Here is a 19,678-nt window from a genome sequence, read left to right as displayed (position 1 = left end):
GCAAGTCACTTACAGGATCCTGTGCAAGCAGAAGCAATGGGGCCAAACCGACTGTGGGTTCTGCAGCTGGGTTGATATTTCAGAAAAGGCCCCGTCCCTTGCAGCTGCCAGCCAAGATTCTGATAATGGGGTGGGAGGCAGAGAAGAAAGCTTTGAAGATTTAGCACCCCACTTTGATTGCCCCAAATTCCTAGCTAGCCTTTAACTCACTCAGAATGGAAAGCTCATCCAGGGCACCCCGATGTCTCAGGTTCCTGTTTGACGTTGCAGATAATGCATATGGAACAAAGGCTATGCAATGAAATGTAAGGTTGGCTGCAGCCTTTTATTATAACCCCTTAAAGGACAGGAGCGGTGCAGGCGGAAAGCTGTCCAAGGTGTTTGGAGCGTGCCGTGGGCTCTAAATGTGATAAATGTCTCTCCCTCACACACACAAGCTCCTCCGCATCCCAACAACTTAATCAGTTAAAATATGTTGACATCACATATCTAGAAGCGCAAGTCTTTGCTCGGGATGAACGCCCTTGATGTATCTCTTTGGTTCAAGACCAATGCAGAGCATTTAGTGGTGGCACTAATGAGTCATACAAGGGATACCCCACACATCTCTCTGCTGGGGATTGATTTCTGCTAAATCTAAGCATTCATCCATGCCTTGAAAGGCGAGAAGCCAGTGCTCTCCAATTCCTCCCTAATTACTGGGGAGAGACATGGACCCACATCCACATGCTGTTTTTCTTTCTTTTAATATACCGCCTCATCTCAACAATATAATTTTTGGTGTAGTAGATCTGCGCATAAGCCAGTAGGTTCATTTTGCTGAAGAATTTAGGCTGGGTCCAGATGGCATCAACCCATTCCAGATTTTAAGGTACCCCAGAAGAAAGAAAGGAGGAAGAAGGAGCTTCATCAACTGACATTATCATCATCATCATCAACATCCTTCGCTTGATGGATTTGATGCTTTTTACAATTCTTCTGCAATTTGATCCTGTTACAGACAGTAGTTACAATCTTGGATTTGGCACTGAATATAGCTTTTTTGTTTTTGTTTTTCTCACAAGAAACACTTCTGGGCAGAAACAGGAAAGGGAAAAATAGGTTCATGGAAGAAATGATTATGTTTTGGAAAGGATGGGTCATAACCACAACCAAGCAGAGAGTCTGTAGGGTGGAAGGAGAGTTGAATCTAAGTTAGGATTCTCAAAGACAAGTCTCTTTCAGGAACCTGGATAAAGGACAATGCAAAAGGAGTTTTTTTAAAAAAAAAATCAACTTAGCCTGTGGTCAGGTTCACAGAACACTGGTTATTCAATTAGCTCATGTTCTCGGCTTGCTTAATTGTTAAGGTATCAGGTAAAACCACTGCAAGGCTTTGGGGAATGAAGATACTAATATCTTAGAAGATACTAAGGATCCCTCACCAAGAGTGGAAGAATCCGTCACTGTCCTTTTGTCCCACATTCAGTTTATCTATCATCCATCCATCCATCCATTATATTTATATAACCGCCCATCTCACAAAACGTAACTCTGGGTGGCATGCAATGGTTTGTTTTGATATCTCAGATTCTTCCCAGCCTATTTCTGAAGAAATTATTAATGTTGGGCCCCCTTCTCCCCTTCTCCTCTCCAAGATCTGGGGATTTGGGCTCAGAAATCTCAGAGTAATGGAATTTTCTGAGCCCGGGAACAAGAATGAACGTTTGCAAAACATTACAGAACAAGAATGGAGGGACATTCCTTTCATTTCTCCTGACTGCTAGCCAGCATCCCCTTAAATCCAAAGAGAGCACTGAAGAAGATCAAAGGCATTGAGGAGGATCTGTCTTAACACACACTGATAAAATAGGGGCTAAAGGACTCACATACCCAGTTTTCAAGGTTCTGTAACATAATCCTCTTTTCTTTGCAATAAACGTGGCTGAATCTAGATTGTTTTGTTATTGTTAGGGAGTTTGATAACCAGTCACTGGGAGAGGGCATTGTGTTAGTCTATGGTGGCAAACAAATCCCTTTGAGATTGCCTGAAACTTTCCAAGGTGAGTTCAGCAATTTCTCCCTCAACTGTGCTGTTAAAATCTTGTTTTTTCCTAGACAGTCACTTTGAGGTCTGCAGAAGAAGGTCCCGCGAGGTTAAAATGCTCATGATTACTTTGTCCTCATTGGGAGTCCTAGTGTCATAATTCTTCTGTGCAAAGCTTGTCCCATTCGTCCTACATAGAATCCAGGGGGCATTGCTGGCTGATGATAGTATCTATCACATTAGAAAAAGAGCAGGTAGAGATGCCACTGTGTATGGACTTGTTGTGACCTAAGATGGTGGGTGCTGTTGTTGTAGATAGTACTGTTTGTGAGGAAGGGCAGGATTATGTACTCAAAGGTCTTGGAGGCAGATGCTCAGAGATGGTTTTCTTTCAGGGAGCACAAGTATCTACCAATCTGCCTCTGCAAAACTGTCACTCTTCCAGATCACTCAAGATAGTTTTACCTGCAGATGCCAGAAAATCTGAAGATCTTTCTTTAGATAAAGCGACATAGCATTGAGAAGAAAAATGAACCATGTCATGGAGTTAAAAGAACAGGTTTCTTGTATTCCTAAGGATGCTTGAACATTTTAAAAAGTGGACAGTGTGTCATTGTTGGACAGTTGCCTACAGTGATCAGGGATGTGTTATCCATGAGAAACAATTATGCTAGCAGTTTGTATTTTTTTAAAGAGTTTAGGGTACAAAATTCCTTGGAGGATGCTTTTATTTGATTTCACTTACTTGAGATTAATGTAACATGGGTATCTCTGTCAAGATAATATCACCAAGGTAGCTAACAGTCAAATTATATTAATTTGAAGCTAAAGCTAACATTTAGATGTTTGCTCTTCAAAAGCAACCTTTTAAAAGAAAAAAAGGGAGGAAGAGAAGGAAAAAAAGTTGCATAAGAGCTGGGTACAGACTTCCTTTTCAAAGTTGCTTCTAAAGTACAGTATGTTAAATTTAGGAGCGTGCAGATTTCCTTTTTTTTTTTTTTTTAAAGTCCATTTTCATCATCTGGGCTTTAAGAAATGGAATTTTGAGCTTCTAATAAATATATCTGAAGTAGCTGCCAAATCTCTCTTCTGCTCAGTGAATACAAGAGTTTCCAGTGTGTGCTTGCAGTTAGCTTTTGACAGGATAGTGTAGAGCATCACAGAGATGACCTTGGAGAAATTACGCATTGGCAATTAGCAAAATCTGATTGAAGCCCAGGATAGAAGGAAAACATTAGAAACTCAGATTAGCTCTTCCATAACCATGTTGGGCATAAAAGGGAGGGAGGGAGAATGCTGTCAGGTTTCAAGTCTGATGTCAGCCCTTCAAGGTAGGCCAGGTCAGGAAACAGATTCCATAAGAATTCTGGAGCTTTATTTATACTGCTGTGATAACAGAACCTTGAAAGCTTGGCAGCATTCTCCCTCCTTGCCTCATGTACTCCAGAGAGCTAAGGTGGAAGTAGTCTGGGTTTCTTTCTATTTTCTTCCTATTCTGGGCTTAAATTGTGGTTTGCTAACGGTTCTTGCATAGTTTCTCCGAAGTCATCTCTGTGGTTCTCAAATACAGATTAGGTATTTGGGGATGGGAAGAGTTCTTGTAACTTGCCAGATGCCAGAGTGAGCATTTTGAAAACCTTTGCTGGGGAGCAGTGAGGTGGCCACATCTGTTGACAATACCAAGTATTCTCTGGCACCTCAATTGTCCTAATTTTTGGCGCTACTTCATTCTCTTTCTGGCAGCCACTTCCTTCTTTTCCAAGCATCTTGCAGCAAAGAAGGGAAAGGAGCAACTTAGCAGAGGTCTATTGCAAAGCTTTTTGAGATTAAGCAAAGAACTTTCTGTAACCCTAAGATTGCCTGTTGACTCTGGACTAAGTGTTAGAACATGAAGGTTCACTGGTAGAATAAAGAAGAAGAATAGGCTTCAGTTTTTAGAGACCAGTGTTTCTCTTTAACTCAAATATGACTGGGAATGTTCACTTCTTTTTTGAAACCAGATATTTATAAGATGGTGCTCCGTGCAGTGGATAGGGCTATCAGATCTTGGCTGCAAAAATCTGGGCACCTGCAAGATAGCAGTACAGAGATACAGAAAAGTCAACTCAAACTTGGTCTCTTTGCTCCAGTTCTGGGAGCTGTAGAGATTTGGACCTCTTGCTATTGGGTAATTGAAGCTTTTGGTCTTCATGAAGCCTAGCAGGTGTGTAAGCCAATGTGGTTGGGTTCACATAACATAGTGTTTCTCAACCTTGGCCACTTTAAGATGTCTGGACTTCAACTCCCAGAATTCCCCAGCCAGCATGCTGGGAGTTGAAGTCCAGACATCTTAAAGATGCTAAGGTTGAGAAACACTGACATAACATGTTAAATCTGGGTTAACGAAACACAATGGCAGCGTTCATGTTATATGCCAAAGACAGAAACCATATTATGGCTTCATGTAATGGCTTTGTTCACATATGGTTGGATTGCCTACAATATATTCAACCACAACTTTTCCATCAGCACTTTAACCTAACCTAGGTTAGGTTTTGTCTGAACCCCACCCAAATATACTGCTTGAAAAGTTCTAGAGCTCACCTCCTGGCTAAGGAAGTCTTATGCTTGCTTCTTTCTTTCAACCAACCTCCTACAGGTCCTGAGTTGCGTGAATCCCGATAATGTGAACAGCCCTGAGATTCCAGTGAAGATCTTGAACTGTGACACCATCACACAAGTGAAGGAGAAGTTCCTTGATGCCATCTTCAAGAATGTGCCTTGTTCTCATCGGCCCAAAGCTGCAGACATGGATCTTGGTGCGTTGAGTATCTTCTTATATCAATGGGGCTGGACAACAATGGAACCCACCCATTCATACAACCATGTGGGTCACGTAGTTGTAGTCAGGTTCTCCCATGGGCATAGTGCTGAAAATGCTTCTTGTTGGGAATTTGGGGGGTATGACATATCAGGAACTGAAACCTAACCTTGGCTAAGGAGAGATGGCTAGATTTTTGACAATATCAGAGAGAACGTTGAGCAGATTTCTTAGATGTATGGCACCTTGCAGATTCACATCTTGAGGGTCAAAATGTCACTAGATCCTTCTGAAACAGTATCTGAAGTACTACCAAGTTCTCCAAGGGTTCCTTTATCCTTAATTCAAGGAGTCAGGTAAGCACTGAGGTGAGCACTGACTACTGACTGGCCAAACAGGAATGGATCACACAGACCAAGTTGACAATTAACCAAGTTGAACATGTGTGGCTATAACTACTAGCACTTTAACTGACCTTGTTAAACTTGTTCAGAAACCCAGCCATTGGTTACTAACCCAGTGCTCAATTTCCCTGGGGTTCCCTTGAGACAATTTGCAACTTAATGCATTTTCCAACTCCCTCCTTGCAGAGGCAGTCAAAAAGTCAAGATGGCGGCCACAGTCACACAGTCAAAGCCCTGCCTCTTTTTACATGATGCACTCAAAAAGGGGCAGGACTTTGTGTGGTTAGGGCCACCATCTTGACTTTTCAGACCCCACCCCCAGCCAACACCCCTGCTCCTTAACACGAAGCTCACCATGAAAAAGAGAGTGAATTGGCCTCTTTCTCTGTCTTAAAACCCCTGGATTCTCCCCCCACACACATACACAATTTGGCCTTTCTATTGAGGCTAATAGAACTCTGTTAACCATTTAATGTGAAGATCAGTTGCTGGTGTGTGTGTGTGTGTGTGTGTGTCCTTTGCTTGAAATGTGATCGTGCAGGAAGGTCACTAATGTCAATTTATCAGAGCAGCCCAAAAGACTCGCTTTGAGCTCAGACAGTTTGAAAAAGTTGTTGGCTGCAATTTGATAGCTGATGTCATGCAGGAGAGGCAGCTAAACGATCCTGACTCCTGGCAGAAATCTTTTCTGTCTTCTCTCTCGTCAGAGAGACGCACTCACTGGGGTGAAGGTGGGGTGGAAGGCGAAAGAGATCAAAATTCACCGTTTTACGTTTGCTGAATGCAGGTTAGCAGCACAGGGCCAGGCCCCTTACCTAGTCTGCATCTCAGAAGGTTTCTCCCAAGGGATCTCAGGAGATCTCTTCAGCTCCATGCTTGCTTTCAATACCCAGCCTGGTATTTAGTTCAGGCCCTGAAGGAAGCCAGCTTCAAAAACCGTGATCCCTTCGCTTTTGCCATGACCACTGCAGACCAGCTCTGATGACCCACCCGTCATTGCAACTACAGCCTAATTCAATTTCTGCAAGCTAGCCAAGAGGTCTAAAACAGAACATCTGGAATTGCTTGGGCATTTGCAAATCAAAAGGTTTAGAATTAACGCACAGCTTCACCTACCCTGTTCCTCTGATCTCTTGCATTTCACCGTCCTACTGATGAGCAGAGAAACCAGGGGACCTTTCCCCCCCCCCCGTTTCCCTAACAGGAGGATAAATTCTCCCAACAATTTCTCAGGATGGAGCAGTAGCTAAAACACCATTTCCTTTCCTATTTGCCTTCTTGGCAGCGCTCAGAACTACTTGAGGATGTGTTGGCAGAAGATAATTTCCAGATTATCCAAATCATGGGAAGTAATAACTCTATTGCATTGTGATTGGGTCAGTATCTGGCATCTTATTTTTAGGTAGGAATCAGAGAAAACTGGGGCATGTTCAGGGAGGGTAGACCATTCAGCGAGAATAGTCGGAGATCAGAAATGAAGACTTGAGGGAACTGGTTGAGGTTTAACCTCAAGAAAAGAGGACTTGGTTTTGGGGGGTGGAGGGAGAATGTGGTAACATTTTTCAAATGCCTGGAAGGATGTCATGTAGAAGGTCAAGACTCCATCATTCCAGAGTGCAGGATATGGAATAATGAGCTTAAATTACAGGAAGGCAGAGTCCAACTGAACCTTAAGAAAAAAACAAATTGTTAGAGCTGCTCAGCAGTCAAAGGATTTACTGAAGTGCGCTCTGCTTTGCAGGATGTGTGCAAGCAGAGGCAAAACACCCATCTACCTGGGATGCTTTCCTTTAATTAGCTAGTTCAATCCTGGCAAAACAGTGTAAATGTCTCCTTCCAATTTGTGACATCATGATCTTTGGGGTTTCACGGTCTTCTGAATTTTGGAATGCAGCTCTCCAATTAAAAATGGGCCCAGTAGGGAAGCAAATCCGAGAGAGAGAGAGAGGACAGGCTGAGAAATAATGCTATTTTTGTTTGGCGTGGAGCAAGATGGGACGCGGTGGCGCTGCGGGTTAAACCGCTGAGCTGTCGATCGGAAGGTCGGCGGTTCGAAACCGCGCGGCGGGGTGAGCTCCCGTTGCTCGTCCCAGCTCCTGCTCACCTAGCAGTTCGAAAACAGGCAAATGTGAGTAGATCAATAGGTACCGCTTCGGCGGGAAGGTAACGGCGTTCCGAGTCGTCATGCTGGCCACATGACCCGGAAGTGTCTATGACAACGCCGGCTCCAAGGCTTAGAAACGGAGATGAGCAGCGCCCCCTGGAGTCGGACTCGACTGGACTTTACGTCAAGGGAAACCTTTACCTTTACCTAAGAGTCTTTGTTGACTGTAGAGCATTGCTGTATTATCTCAGGCCATGGCTGGGGCAGCAAAAAAGCACTGCTACTTCTCAAAAGTCATCAGTCTGACTCCATGAACTGACTTCTTGTGCAATCCCATGCAGCATTGCTGAAATCCTTCAGAGAGATCAATGAGATACTATACAATCCACTCTGGTCTTACATGAGGGCAAGATGTAAGGAGAAACATGCCCGCCTATTCCTCTCATCATGGTCTCCTGGGCAGTGGGCAGTGTTTATGACCATACCGTGGCTTCCATGTTGTCATGAGTGTGCTGTTTCATTTAAAAATATCTTTTTAGGGAGATGCTGTTCTCTGGGCAGCCCACCTTTCCCACCCATTGTCAGCCTTGCATGCCCAGATGAGCTAATTCTACTTTATTGTACGGTACATTAACAGAATCTTGCAAGTCTGAAAGGACATCTCTCCCCCATCTCCTTTACTGCCTGAGAGACTAGGGAGGGTCCCTCCTGAGATGTTTGCCCTTCCCACTATCCAACTGCGGGCTCAGCTGCCTCTTATCTGACTGTTCCTCTGGCGGTGGATCTTCCCCCTGCCTCCCGAGGTCATCTCCACATGCCACAAACTCAGCAGGATCAGAGCTTGTGCCTCCTTTGGTTAAGGGCTGTCAGAAGTTGTGGGATGTACAAGTCAGGGACAGAGAGAAAACACTTTGCTCACATGTTCACTTTGTCTTGCAAAGGGATCAAACTGTCAGCAGGGCCACCTTTTGCTCCCGAAAGTGACACTCTCTTCTTCCATCTGGTTAAGCATTGCAGCGTCCGAGGTCTTACGTGTAAATGCATGTCTTGACGACATTATTGTACTTTTGATTTCCACCCAGCCTACCAGATAGTTCTGACCAGATTTGGTACTTTTGACTATGGGATCCTTCCCAAGGATCTCAGGTAGCTAAGGATACCGTTGCAATACATGTGCACGTGCTGTTCCAAATGATACAGCTTTTTGTAACGGATGAGTTGAGATTCTGCCATTCCTCTGGTACCCAAGTGATTTTCCAGATCTTTTTGGAGGACAGCAAGTGCAACAACCACCATTGGCACCACTGCAGTTTCCTTTTTCCAGTCACTTGATCTCTCTTTGAAGGTCTTTATATCACCCATTTTTCCTAGCTCTTTCTCACTGGCCCTTCTATCTCCAGCTACAGCAATGTCAAATATCCATAGCTGTTTCTTTCTACCTGCAGACAAGCCTGGCTTACTATGGACTAAAACCTCCTCCTTCTCCATCATCAACTTTGGGGCAGGTGGTGCCATTCTCAGCAGAGCTGAGGAAAAGACTCCCAACCCTTCCCCACTACATGTTTCCTAGAGTTGGGGACCAAAGCTATCCAACCAGGTTTTGGGGTAGAGAAATCCACTGGACAGTTTTTTTAGGGGAAGGAAGAATTTTCTCCAGGGTAGCCCTCCCACTTAGCCAGGAGATTACCATCACTACTGAAAAAGACCTCAGGTGGTTAAGATGTTGGGTTGAGGAGGGGCCAGGGCCAAACCCCCCCTTAGCCATGGAAATGTGCTGGATGACTGTCAGCTCAACCTACAGTATCTCATGGGGTTGTCGTTATAAGAGGAAAAAAGAGGATGGCCCATTCTGCACGCTGACTTGAGCCCTTGAGCTAAAGGTGGATAAGAAGTCTAAAATTTCAGAATGGTGCAGAGGTGCACAAATATTCCAGAAGCCTCTTTGGAAAATCCAGCTTGGGGTTTACAATTGCAGGCAATGTTTGACTTCTTCCTTGCAATTACGGCTGCTGTAATCTTCCAGCAGAAGCTCTTGGTTGGGGGCCTTCATGCAACATCCTGAATCTGGTTACTGACTTAACCCATTTTCAGTGTCCTCACAATACCAGGTAGTCCTCACTTAACGACCATAATGGGGACTTCAACTTGGTTGCTAAGCAATGCAGCTGCTAAGCAGAAAATCACATGACCACAATGGACTTACAACATCACTTCCCATTTTGTCATTAAGCGAATCACCCGTGGTTGTTAAGCATGACATCACATGTCTGTGACTTGCAATTTTAGTGCCCACTTCTCCATTGACTCTGCTTGTTGGAAGCTGGCTCTGAGATGTGCAAATGGCAATCACGTGACCACAGGACGCGGCGATGGTCGTAAATGCCTGCCAGTTGCAAAGCACCTGCATCTTAATCACATGACCATGGGGATGGTGTGATGGTCATAAATGTGAGGACCAGTTGTCAAGTTACTTTTTCAGTGCTGTTGTAACTTTCAATGGTCACTAAACAGGGCAGTCGTTAAGCGAGGTCTATCTGTACATTGAACCTTAAGCTAAACAAAGAGGCTAGGTTTTAATGACATGCTAAGGCCCAATAACAACTAGCTGAGATCAACATTAAGCAAGCTTTGCATGTTGGACAAATACAGATAGCAAGTCTTTGAAGGACCTTATCAACCCTGGGTTTGGGAATGCTGTGACACAAATGATGGAGATGATGGGGAATGTAGTTTTCTTGGGGCGTTGGGCATCCTGGAGCAAAGCATGGCAAGAAAGAGGACGTGTTTGCAAAACAGGCTAAACCAGGGCAGTTAAAGACATAGCTGCTGTGTTGACACAATATGCAAAGCTTGGCTCGTTTTAGATAAAAAGGATTGTGAATCCCATTCCCTGCTGTACTTGGTTTGAGAAAAACTCAGATCAAAATATAGAAAAGATGGTGTTTCCCACACTTTACCCAGCTTCTTCCAGAGGTGTGGACTTCAACCCCTAGAATCCCCTAATTCTGCCTAGCTTTGATATAGCTCTGCTCACACAGCACTCTTCAGCAGCAGTTGAATTGATATAATATAGTTAAGCTTTGTTTGTCTCTAAGTGTGTGTGTGTGTGTTGAACATATGATGCAGCTTGTTTGTTGGGTGCTCCATTGTGCAAATTCAGAAAGTGTGTTAATTCGGTAACCGTGCAAAGTGGGTAAATATTTTGGAAAATCTGGAATGAGTTAAGAATGGGGGCTGGGGAGTGACAGATCTTTCCTCTGTTCTGTCTGTGGGCTAAGAACTGTGGCTTCTGTGAGATGCACATTAAGCAGATGTCTGTGCTCCTGAACTATAGCTTTACTTGAAATGTGTGTGCTGGGGAATAATCCCGATGGGTAGATCAGGACTCTACTTGCACGTCACCCACCCCTTTCTTCTCGAAAACCAGTTGATCTCCACGGACCAGATTTTCTTGCAAGTATATAAATTAATCTCCTCTCAGTATCATTGGGAGGGAGCATGGACTGGCACATCAACAGGTTAATCTAGGACTGTGTTCACTTGTGCCACCAAAGTTGAAGAAAGGTCGCTTATTGCTGCTTGTTTGTGTAGAGGAAGCTGCACATCAAGATTTCACTGTGCTTTTCTTTTTCTACATTGCTGACAGCTCACTGGTTCATTTCATACAGTTGAACAATTAGAAGGTTAAAGGTGAAGTTTGCCTTTTGTCATTTCTCCATCTCCTTCCAGACAAAGCTGCCTGCGTAGACTCCCCACTTCAGTTCAACAGTAATGCTTCCCCCTCAATTGGCAAGTTGATTTCCAGCTGGCTCCAAAGTGGGATCTGAAAGTAAAACATCAGTTTTGCAAATGCATTGTAATTAACTGATCAGGAAGCAGCTAAGAGCAAAACTGTTCCTTGCATTTCAATGATGGGACCACCCATCTAGAAAAGGAGGCATTGGATCTCAAAGCAAGCAGTGGCTTCTAAAGCCAGATAGGTGTTGAGTTTCAGAGAACCGCACGATCATAGTGTTAGAAGGGACCCTCAAGGCCATCAAGTCCAACCCCCTGCTCAGTGCAGGGGTCCAGATTAAAGCATCCCAGACAGCAGGTGTCCAGCCTCTGCTTGAACACACCCAGGAAGGTGTGTTCAACACCTCTTTGGGTCTTTGATTCCTCTGCGGAACTGCTTTTATTATTAGGAGTTATTTTCTAATATTCAATCAAAATCTGTTTTTGTATAACTTGGTCTTGACTTTCTGGCCTGATATCTGTCCCGGTATTTGTCACAGTCACTTGGTGCTTCAGAAGAAAACGTTCCACCCATGCTGAGTAGCATCGGGAACTTTAATTTTCCCTCTGGCTTGCAGGAGATGAAGCCCTAGCCAGATCAACACATCAACCACAATACAGTGATTCACACAGCAGATGCCACATCACTGTTCTCCCCAACCATTTCCTAGGATTTCTGCTGGTAGGAGTGATCTGTGTTTCTTTCTCCTTACAGAATGGCGGCAGGCCAGTGGAGCCAGGATGATCCTTCAAGACGAGGATCTCACCACCAAGATCGAGAATGACTGGAAGAGGCTTAATACACTTGCCCATTATCAGGTGTGTAAATCAGCTCTTTGATTTGCTTAGACTTGGCGGTTTCCTGTGGTTCATCTCTAATGTTGTGAAGGTGAACATGACCGTAGCCCCGATGGATCAGATCTAGGCTCATTTAACGGGCATTCTGTCTCATGTGGTGGCCCACCAGCTGTACCTAAAAACTTACCAATTGGAGATTAAGACAGTCTTCTTCTCCTGTTGTTGCTCCTGTGAACCTAGAAGGTAGAGGTGGACTGTGCCCATGACAGGAGGTAACACCTAGTCATCAAGGCTACTAGGCATTGCTAGAACAGTCCTTTATCTAGTTCAGTGTTTCTCAACCTCAGCAACTTTAAGATGTGTGGACTTCAACTCCTAGAATTGCCCAGCTGGCTTCTTATCTGGTAAACTTCTGCCATGAATTTAGCAAGCCCAGGACTATGTTGGTTTCATAAGCAGCCCAAGTGCTCCTTTAGAGTAGCAATCATTTTAAGCCTGTCCCTGAAGCAGCCTTCCATTTAACAGGCCTGTCTCATAGTCCTCCTACACATGGGGTGCATTCACACAACCCACTTGATTTGCTATCTGAATTAACACATTTTGGGGATAATGAGCAAACCAAACAAAGTGGATTCACATGCCACATACTTCACCAAAACAAAAATAATCAAACCAAGCTTAACTCTAACCAAGTTTGGTGTGGTGTTTCAAGGCGTCTGCTAGGTCTTTAGCTAAACTCATTAAATATATTGAGTGAACATCGCTGTAAAGAAATGATGGATTAGCAAGAGGGTTCAGTTTTGTTATAATATACACAATTTAGATCTGCATGGAATTTCTTCTCCAGCCTGAATGGAGAAAAGCATTCAGAGATGCAACCACTTAGGAGCCTTTTAACCAGCAAAGCAGGAGAAAAATATTGAAAGGTTTTTTTAGGTGGGTAGACAGACCGACAGACAGATGAGCTGGGGTCCGGGTGACTCCATGGACATATTAGTGCTGTTTTCTTGACATTATATGAACATAGTTTGCCATGTTTCAATTTCTCAATCCTAATGCATAGCCTGGTATTTCCTAGTGATCTCACCCAAATATTAAACTAGTACAACTGAAATTCGTACAGCCTGGGAAAAACTTAAGGACTGAGTTCTGTTCCCTATATAATATTCTTGAACAATACTTTCTTTTAGGTAGGAAATTACCTGCATCACCTCACTTTCTGAAATGCAGTTTTACTAGATACAAGGAATTCTTATGTGAAGTTGGAGCTCAGCCACAGAAATGGGGGCTATTATATTTTCAGTTATTAAAGCAACCTCTTCTCTGCCCTGGCACAACACGCTCCACCAGATTAATTAAACCTCTAGTGGCTGCATTCAGACAACACACTAAACTTAGTAAGTGTTAACCTTGGCTAGGGGTTATTTCCATGGACACCTTTTGCAAATATGCACTGATTTTGTATGCTACTTTCACAAACATCTTGTTTTATGAGCAGCTTTCCCCAGGAAAGTCATGCAATGCCTTTTTCAGCAAACAGCCAAGGACTCTGCAGGAATCAACTGCTGCTGATGCTGGTCTGCTGTTGTGTGTTAAAGGAAATCTACAGCAGCTCTTTCATTCACCGGCATCCCATTACCCAATGCCGTTCCATTCAACCTATTCAAAATGGGGGAGAAAATAGAATTATCTTCCCTCCACCCCCCCACACCTCCCAGCATCCTTTTTTGGTTTTTAACCTCCCCAATGAAGGCATCGGATGAAATGTCAGGGCACGGATTAGAAACAGATTGGGAAATGAAAGGAAATAACAGGAAGGGCAAGAATTAATTCCATTCAGACTGTAAAGGAGACTGATGTGTTCTGGCCTGAAGGGAAATCTCAGAAGTCACTTGAGAATCCTGTCTGCTGATGGCATAAAGTGTCTGTTGGGTAGTACGACTGGCTAAGCAAGAAAAGGGTGTCATATTCTCCCTGTAGGCGCACTGAATGGAATCTTTTCTTTTTCTTTTCACTGCATCCTGTAAAAGTAGGGGAGTAAGGCAGTCGAATATTTTTGGATGACCTGCTGGTCAGTCTGAAACACACCAAAATGATACAAGGAAGTATAGAAAATGGGGAACAGGCTCCCAGAAGAAACCAAAGAAAATTGGGATGGGGGGAGGAGGAGATACACACAAAATGTCTGCTACTGCCATTGCATCTCTCTCTAATTTTATTTCACCACCTCTGTCCAAAAAACAAACAGCTTTGCAGGACATCATCAAAATATTGTTTGGATCAAGCAAAGGTAGAGGGTTTCGCCTGCAAAGGGTCAGCCTCAAATCTGCATTTTATTACACAACCGATCCTCTTTTAGATGATGTGGGTGGTGTGAAAGGTGTTAAACTAGTACAACTCAGATCCTTTCAGATCTGTGCTTCTTTGGCCCATGTAACCCACTAGGGTCAACAAGGACTACAGATAGCTTTTGGGTTTCAAGCAAAACATTTCTCCAGCCCTTTCTGAAGACATCTGGGATTGAACCCGAGATCTTCATACAACACTTAACTGGGTGTGGAGGGAACATTTCTCACTAATTTCAGAAGTCCTAGGGTAAGAAAGAGGCAACTTTTACCCCAAACTGTACTGGGGCTATTGTGAGTCAAATTCTCCCAGTCAGCCAGGTTCTGTAAACTTGAGTAAAACAGTCAGGTGTGGGGCACTAAGTAAGTCCTACACAGTCAGACCTCCAAGAAAAAGAGGTGGAACTACAGAGTGGCTGAAAACAAGAAGTTTCACTGTGGGATTTTCAGGCTTTCTTGCTGATGGCTGAACTGCCTGAGCCATGCCCACCCACTGCTACCTGCCTGGCTAATGGGGAAGAGCCCATACCAGTGCCTCTTTGATACAAAGGCTCAAGGGATACTATGCGGGAATGGAGGAAGTGCTTGGATTCTTGGTATTCCCCGGTATTCCCCAGAACTGCAACCTTTGATGCAATTAGGGTGATGGTGTTCTACCAGATCCAATTGTAAGAAGCTTTGGCGAAGGTAGTGCCTGCCAGGGTCAAGAGGAGGATGTCCACCAGATGATTGTCTGCCAAGCAGGTGCTATGCCGGTGAACAAGGAACTTCTGTCCGAACCTGACCAGAAGACCTCAGTGGTGTGATGGCAATCCATGATTACCACCATCCATGTGGCATTCAGATGATTGGGAAGTCTTTCTGCTATTTCTCCTATTCTCATGCAAAGTGATGGAAGAGAATTGGCTTTCAGAACTTCATCGATGGAGTGGGATATACTTACCCAGACTCCGTTGTGAGTTGGCGAAAGGGGGTTTGTGTGTGTGTACGTGTGCGTGTGAATGTCCTGCCTTTCACTGCAGAATCCTATCTCCAATCTGCAGCCTCTCTGGTTCCCCCCCATGTCCGTGACATCCCAAGAGGGAACAGAAAACAGTGCCACCAGCATAGCATCCTCTGCCATCTTCACCACGCTTGGGACCAAGACGAAGTCTAAAGAAATTCTGGAGCACCCTGCTTGAGAAGCCTCTTTGGCAGGGGAAGATACCCCTGAGACGAGGCAACTTGGGGTGATGTATTTCCCCCAAATGTAGAAGTGGTCCTTATCTTACCAGGTGGATGACTACCAGATCATTAGGGGACTGTTGACCATCCTTGGTTTGTATGAAGATGAGAAGTTGAACAGCCAGATGTTAAAAGCCACTTTTCCAGGCTTCAAGGGGAGCTGGTTAATTAGCATCCCTGAGATGCTTTGAAGATGAAGGCACTCAGTGAAAAGTGCTAATTATTGTTGCTGCTAATGGAAAGAGGGTCCTTCCCTTCCATGTTCATTAAAGATGTGCCAGTGCAGCTCCTCTTGTCAGTGGCTGAATTATTCGGCTTTGTTTCATTTCTCTTAGGGAGACCATGAGGCTATCTGTTCTGAGTTCAAAGGTATCTGTTGCAAGTTCTTGTAGCCATCCATTTCAAAGATCACCAGAGAGATCCTTTCTCAAGAGTGTACAGATGAACCCCGCATCGTTGCTTAGACTTAGCTCATACCCAACCCCTCTCCTCTGCTCCAGCTCAAGGCTTTCTTGACTGATCTCTGGACCAGGATGTGGAACAATTCAATATTATCTAGGATCACTTCAGACTTCCCTCATCACTTAAATCAGGTCATACATTCGGTACATGGAAGATTCTGGGCTTCTCCTTTATTCCCAGCAGTGGTGCTGAGAGTCAGTTGAGTTCCTCCATATAAAACATGCCTCGGTTGGATTTCCCATCTTACACTGGGAAACGTGTCCTACACACATCTCTTTTCGGCTTTCTCATCTGCACAGTTAGGTGGTAGAACTGAGCAGAATGGCCTCTTGTTGTTCACCATCCTTTGGTGGGTGAGAAGAAAATGGTCTTGCCGAATTTCTTGACAAGTTGGATTCCTTCAGCTTCTCAGGAATGATGCTTTGGTTTGCCAGGGCAGCACCGTAACTTATTTTCTCTGTTTAGAAGTCTCCTTCTCCTCCCTGTCCCTGCAACTAACAACAAGAATGGTTGACCACAATGTGGCATCCTCCGCAATGGCTTCTACGGGTTCTCATCATGGTATATTCTATGTAGGAAATGGCAGCGGCCCACAGAAAGAACCAGTGGGGAATGTTTGCCGAAAATTCTGTGATGGCGGTTACTCTTCTCTTCTTTTTCTTTTAATGACATGGAGTGAAAAGAAAAGAAAAGGGCTGCAGACTTCACATTCGTTTTCCAGAAGAATGTCTTCAGAGAAAGTGTGATTCAGCTACAGTTCAAAGCCGTCTAAGTTGTAAATATGAAACTAAGGGCCAAGACAAACTTGCCAGTATGTTTTTACTTAAAATGGGGAGCAAAGGTTTTGCTGGGGTGAAATATAGCCTCTTGTGTGCACGTTCTTTCTCTCTTTCTGAAAATCTCTCTCTCTCTCCCGCATAAAGTTATCTGTATTTCATAGTGACAGCTGTGATGGAAAGTAACAGCAGGAACAATCAGCCTTCACGTTGCTGAGATTCTGACAATTACGAATGATGGTGCAGCATGCTTGTAAATCCAATTAGGAGCGAGGGCAATGTTTTCCCTATTGACTCTGCAGTGGGCCAGGAAGAACAAAATCCAGCCCATTTGTGCTAAGAGTGCTGTTGTTGCTGGCAATGAATTTCCCACTGGTTCTTCTGCAGCTTTCCCTAGCCATTTCTCCCCCCACCCCATCCCTATCACTGCTAAGGAGGAAGATAGCCAGAGTCTCAGATCAATTTCAATCCCAGCGTTGCTATCTAAGTAGCTTTTAATGGAGGAGAGGAGATTTTTAACATGAAAAGGAAGTGAATTAGCATCCAAGGACCACCACCCTCCATTCTCCTGTTTTAATAAGGGAATTTGGAGCAAGATCCACAGCAGACAGCTCACCTGAATCCACACACTGCTTTGTTCATCCAGTCTCTCAATAAACCCACACTCAAGTTGTATTTTTCTCAAAGGTTTTCAAATCGGCTGCCTACTTAATAAGGCTGGAGGCACAGGAATTCATAAAGAACCACAGAAGCCCAGACTTGGAAGGATCCCTTGAGGCCCATCCAGTCCAACCTTCTGATTAAACACCTCCAGCCAAAGGAAGCCCATCTGGGTCTTGGTCCCACTATCCTGCTGCTCTTATTTATTCAAATTTTTATTTATTATTCAAATTTTGCTACCACCCATCTCCCCTGGAGGAGGGACTCTGGGAGGTTTACAATAAGATTAATACTATAATAATAAATGATTAAAATCCTATAAAAACAAAGCAATTTACAGATATAAAATACAGTATAAATAAATATAAGATCCAAGAGGCTATAAAAATTCTAATCTGGTGGGAGGGGCTCTAAGGCTCTTACTGTCAGGATGCTGTTCCTAGCATTCAGTGAGAATCTTCCTTGCTGCAACTTAAAACCTTGAGTCCTTGATCTGATTATCATCTGGGATGAGGCACAGAAGAGGTCTCTGTGACATCCTTTCAGGTGTTAGAAAATGGCTTCTCTTGTCAAGTCCATCCATTCCCAGCTCCATCACTCTTCTCGTAGGTTTTAGTTTCTGGTCGCCTGATGATCCTTTCTGCCCTTCTCTGGGCCAGTTTCTCTAAGTCCTTCTTGAAGGAAAGATGATGATCAGAGCTGGACCTGGCACTTGTGGTGGGCTGTGACCAACACAGAATCACTAACTCTGAATTAATTCATTCTTGAAACATCAAAACTAGACTTCTGCTGATGGAGATTAAAACAGCATTTGCCCTTTTTGCAGCCACATCACGCTGCTGGCCCCTACTCGGCTTGCAATCCATTGCTACATAGATAGTGGTATATACAGTGTATTTATGCATGGGTATAAACATGTAAGTTCTGGTGGCCTGCTGCTGCCCCTCTCACAGGTACATTTTCCCCCATTAAATTCTACTTCTTTTGTACCTAACATTAATGATTGTCTGTGTGTCTGGGTGTATGTAATGAAATCCTAGCAGCCAACACCCAGACAAGGGGAAAATAGCACCCAAAGCAAGGGACTATCAGGGAAGGAACCCCACCCCAACCAACACTGGCCTGGGCAAGTGACGGATATCTTGGTTGTGTTAGTGATTTGGGTGGTTGTTTCTCAGATGCTTGTATTTTATAATGTTTGCTATTGTTTTTATTTTAATTATGGTCGATGCTCAGAGTCACTCGTTGAGATGGGCAGCCATATAAATTGGGTGAACAGACAAACAGACGAACAGCCAACTGCACTCCCCTGTGGTGTCTGCTGCTTCTCTGGGCGTTAGCTGCTAGGGCAGATGTGTTCTGGGCTGTTTGTCTCCTACCTTGACTTTTGGTGGGGTCTTTTACATCAGGGTTCCTCAACCTTGGGAACTCTAAGCTGTGCGGACTTCACCTCCCAGAATTCTGGGAGTTGAAGTCCGCACAGCTTAGAGTTCCCAAAGTTGAGGAACCCTGTTTTACACAGCAGGTACTTGGGGTTTATATATTTATTTAAAAGGTTTGTACCGCCATCCATCTTAAGAACTCAACTCTGGGCAGCTCACAACAACAGTAACAACCGGAAAACCGCAAAAACCATAAAGCAAAAACCGAAAACTTGGTGCCTCAGCCATCCTTCTTGGATGCAGCCAACATCACTGTCTTCAGCCTCCAATCTCACCCTAGCCCGACGCTTGGGGGAGCAGCTGACTCTTTATGGCCTTCCAGAAGGCTGAAAGGATGGGGGCTTGCTGGATCCCAGGTGGGAGGTCTTCCACAGGACAGGGAAGGCACGGAGAAGGCACACTTTCTAGGACCCACATGATGGCAACATTTAAAGGGCGGGACCTTTCTCTCTGTGTGTCCATTAATAGTTAATTGGTCAGGATACCAAGCATCTAGGAATTCCCTAGTATTTTTGGATTTGGCTTGGTCAAAAATGTCAGCACTTTCCCAGTTGAAATTGTACAGGCAGACCTCACTTAATGACCACAATTGGGACCAGAATTTTGGTTGCTAAGCAAAGCAGTCATTAAGTGAATCTGACCCAATTTTACGACCTTTTTTGCAGCAGTTGTTAAGCGAATCACTGCAGGTGTTAAGTGAACCATGTGGTCGTTAAGTGAATCACACCATTCCCCATTGATTTTGCTTGCCAGAAGCCAGCCGGGAAGGTCAAAAATGGTGATCACGGGATGCTGCGATGGTCATAAATGCGAACTGATTGCCAAGTGCCCAAACTGTGATCACATGACTGCAGGGACACTGC

At 44.3% G+C, this 19,678-nt stretch overlaps 1 protein-coding gene across 1 annotated transcript in view; it reads left to right on the top strand.

Moving 5' to 3' along the window:
- Positions 1-19,678, top strand: part of LOC134501276 (plexin-A4) — a 65,776-nt gene that overhangs the window by 17,972 nt on the left and 28,126 nt on the right. Inside the window, exons 8-9 of the mRNA XM_063308929.1 lie at positions 4,665-4,824; positions 11,824-11,927. Of these exons, the coding sequence (XP_063164999.1) occupies positions 4,665-4,824; positions 11,824-11,927 (264 nt within the window). The remainder of the gene's footprint in view (positions 1-4,664; positions 4,825-11,823; positions 11,928-19,678) is intronic.

This window comes from Candoia aspera, chromosome 7 (assembly GCF_035149785.1).
Source record: "Candoia aspera isolate rCanAsp1 chromosome 7, rCanAsp1.hap2, whole genome shotgun sequence".
NCBI lineage: Eukaryota > Metazoa > Chordata > Lepidosauria > Squamata > Boidae > Candoia > Candoia aspera.
Note: the sequence above shows the minus strand (reverse complement) of the source record. Positions and strands in the feature narration are given on the sequence as shown.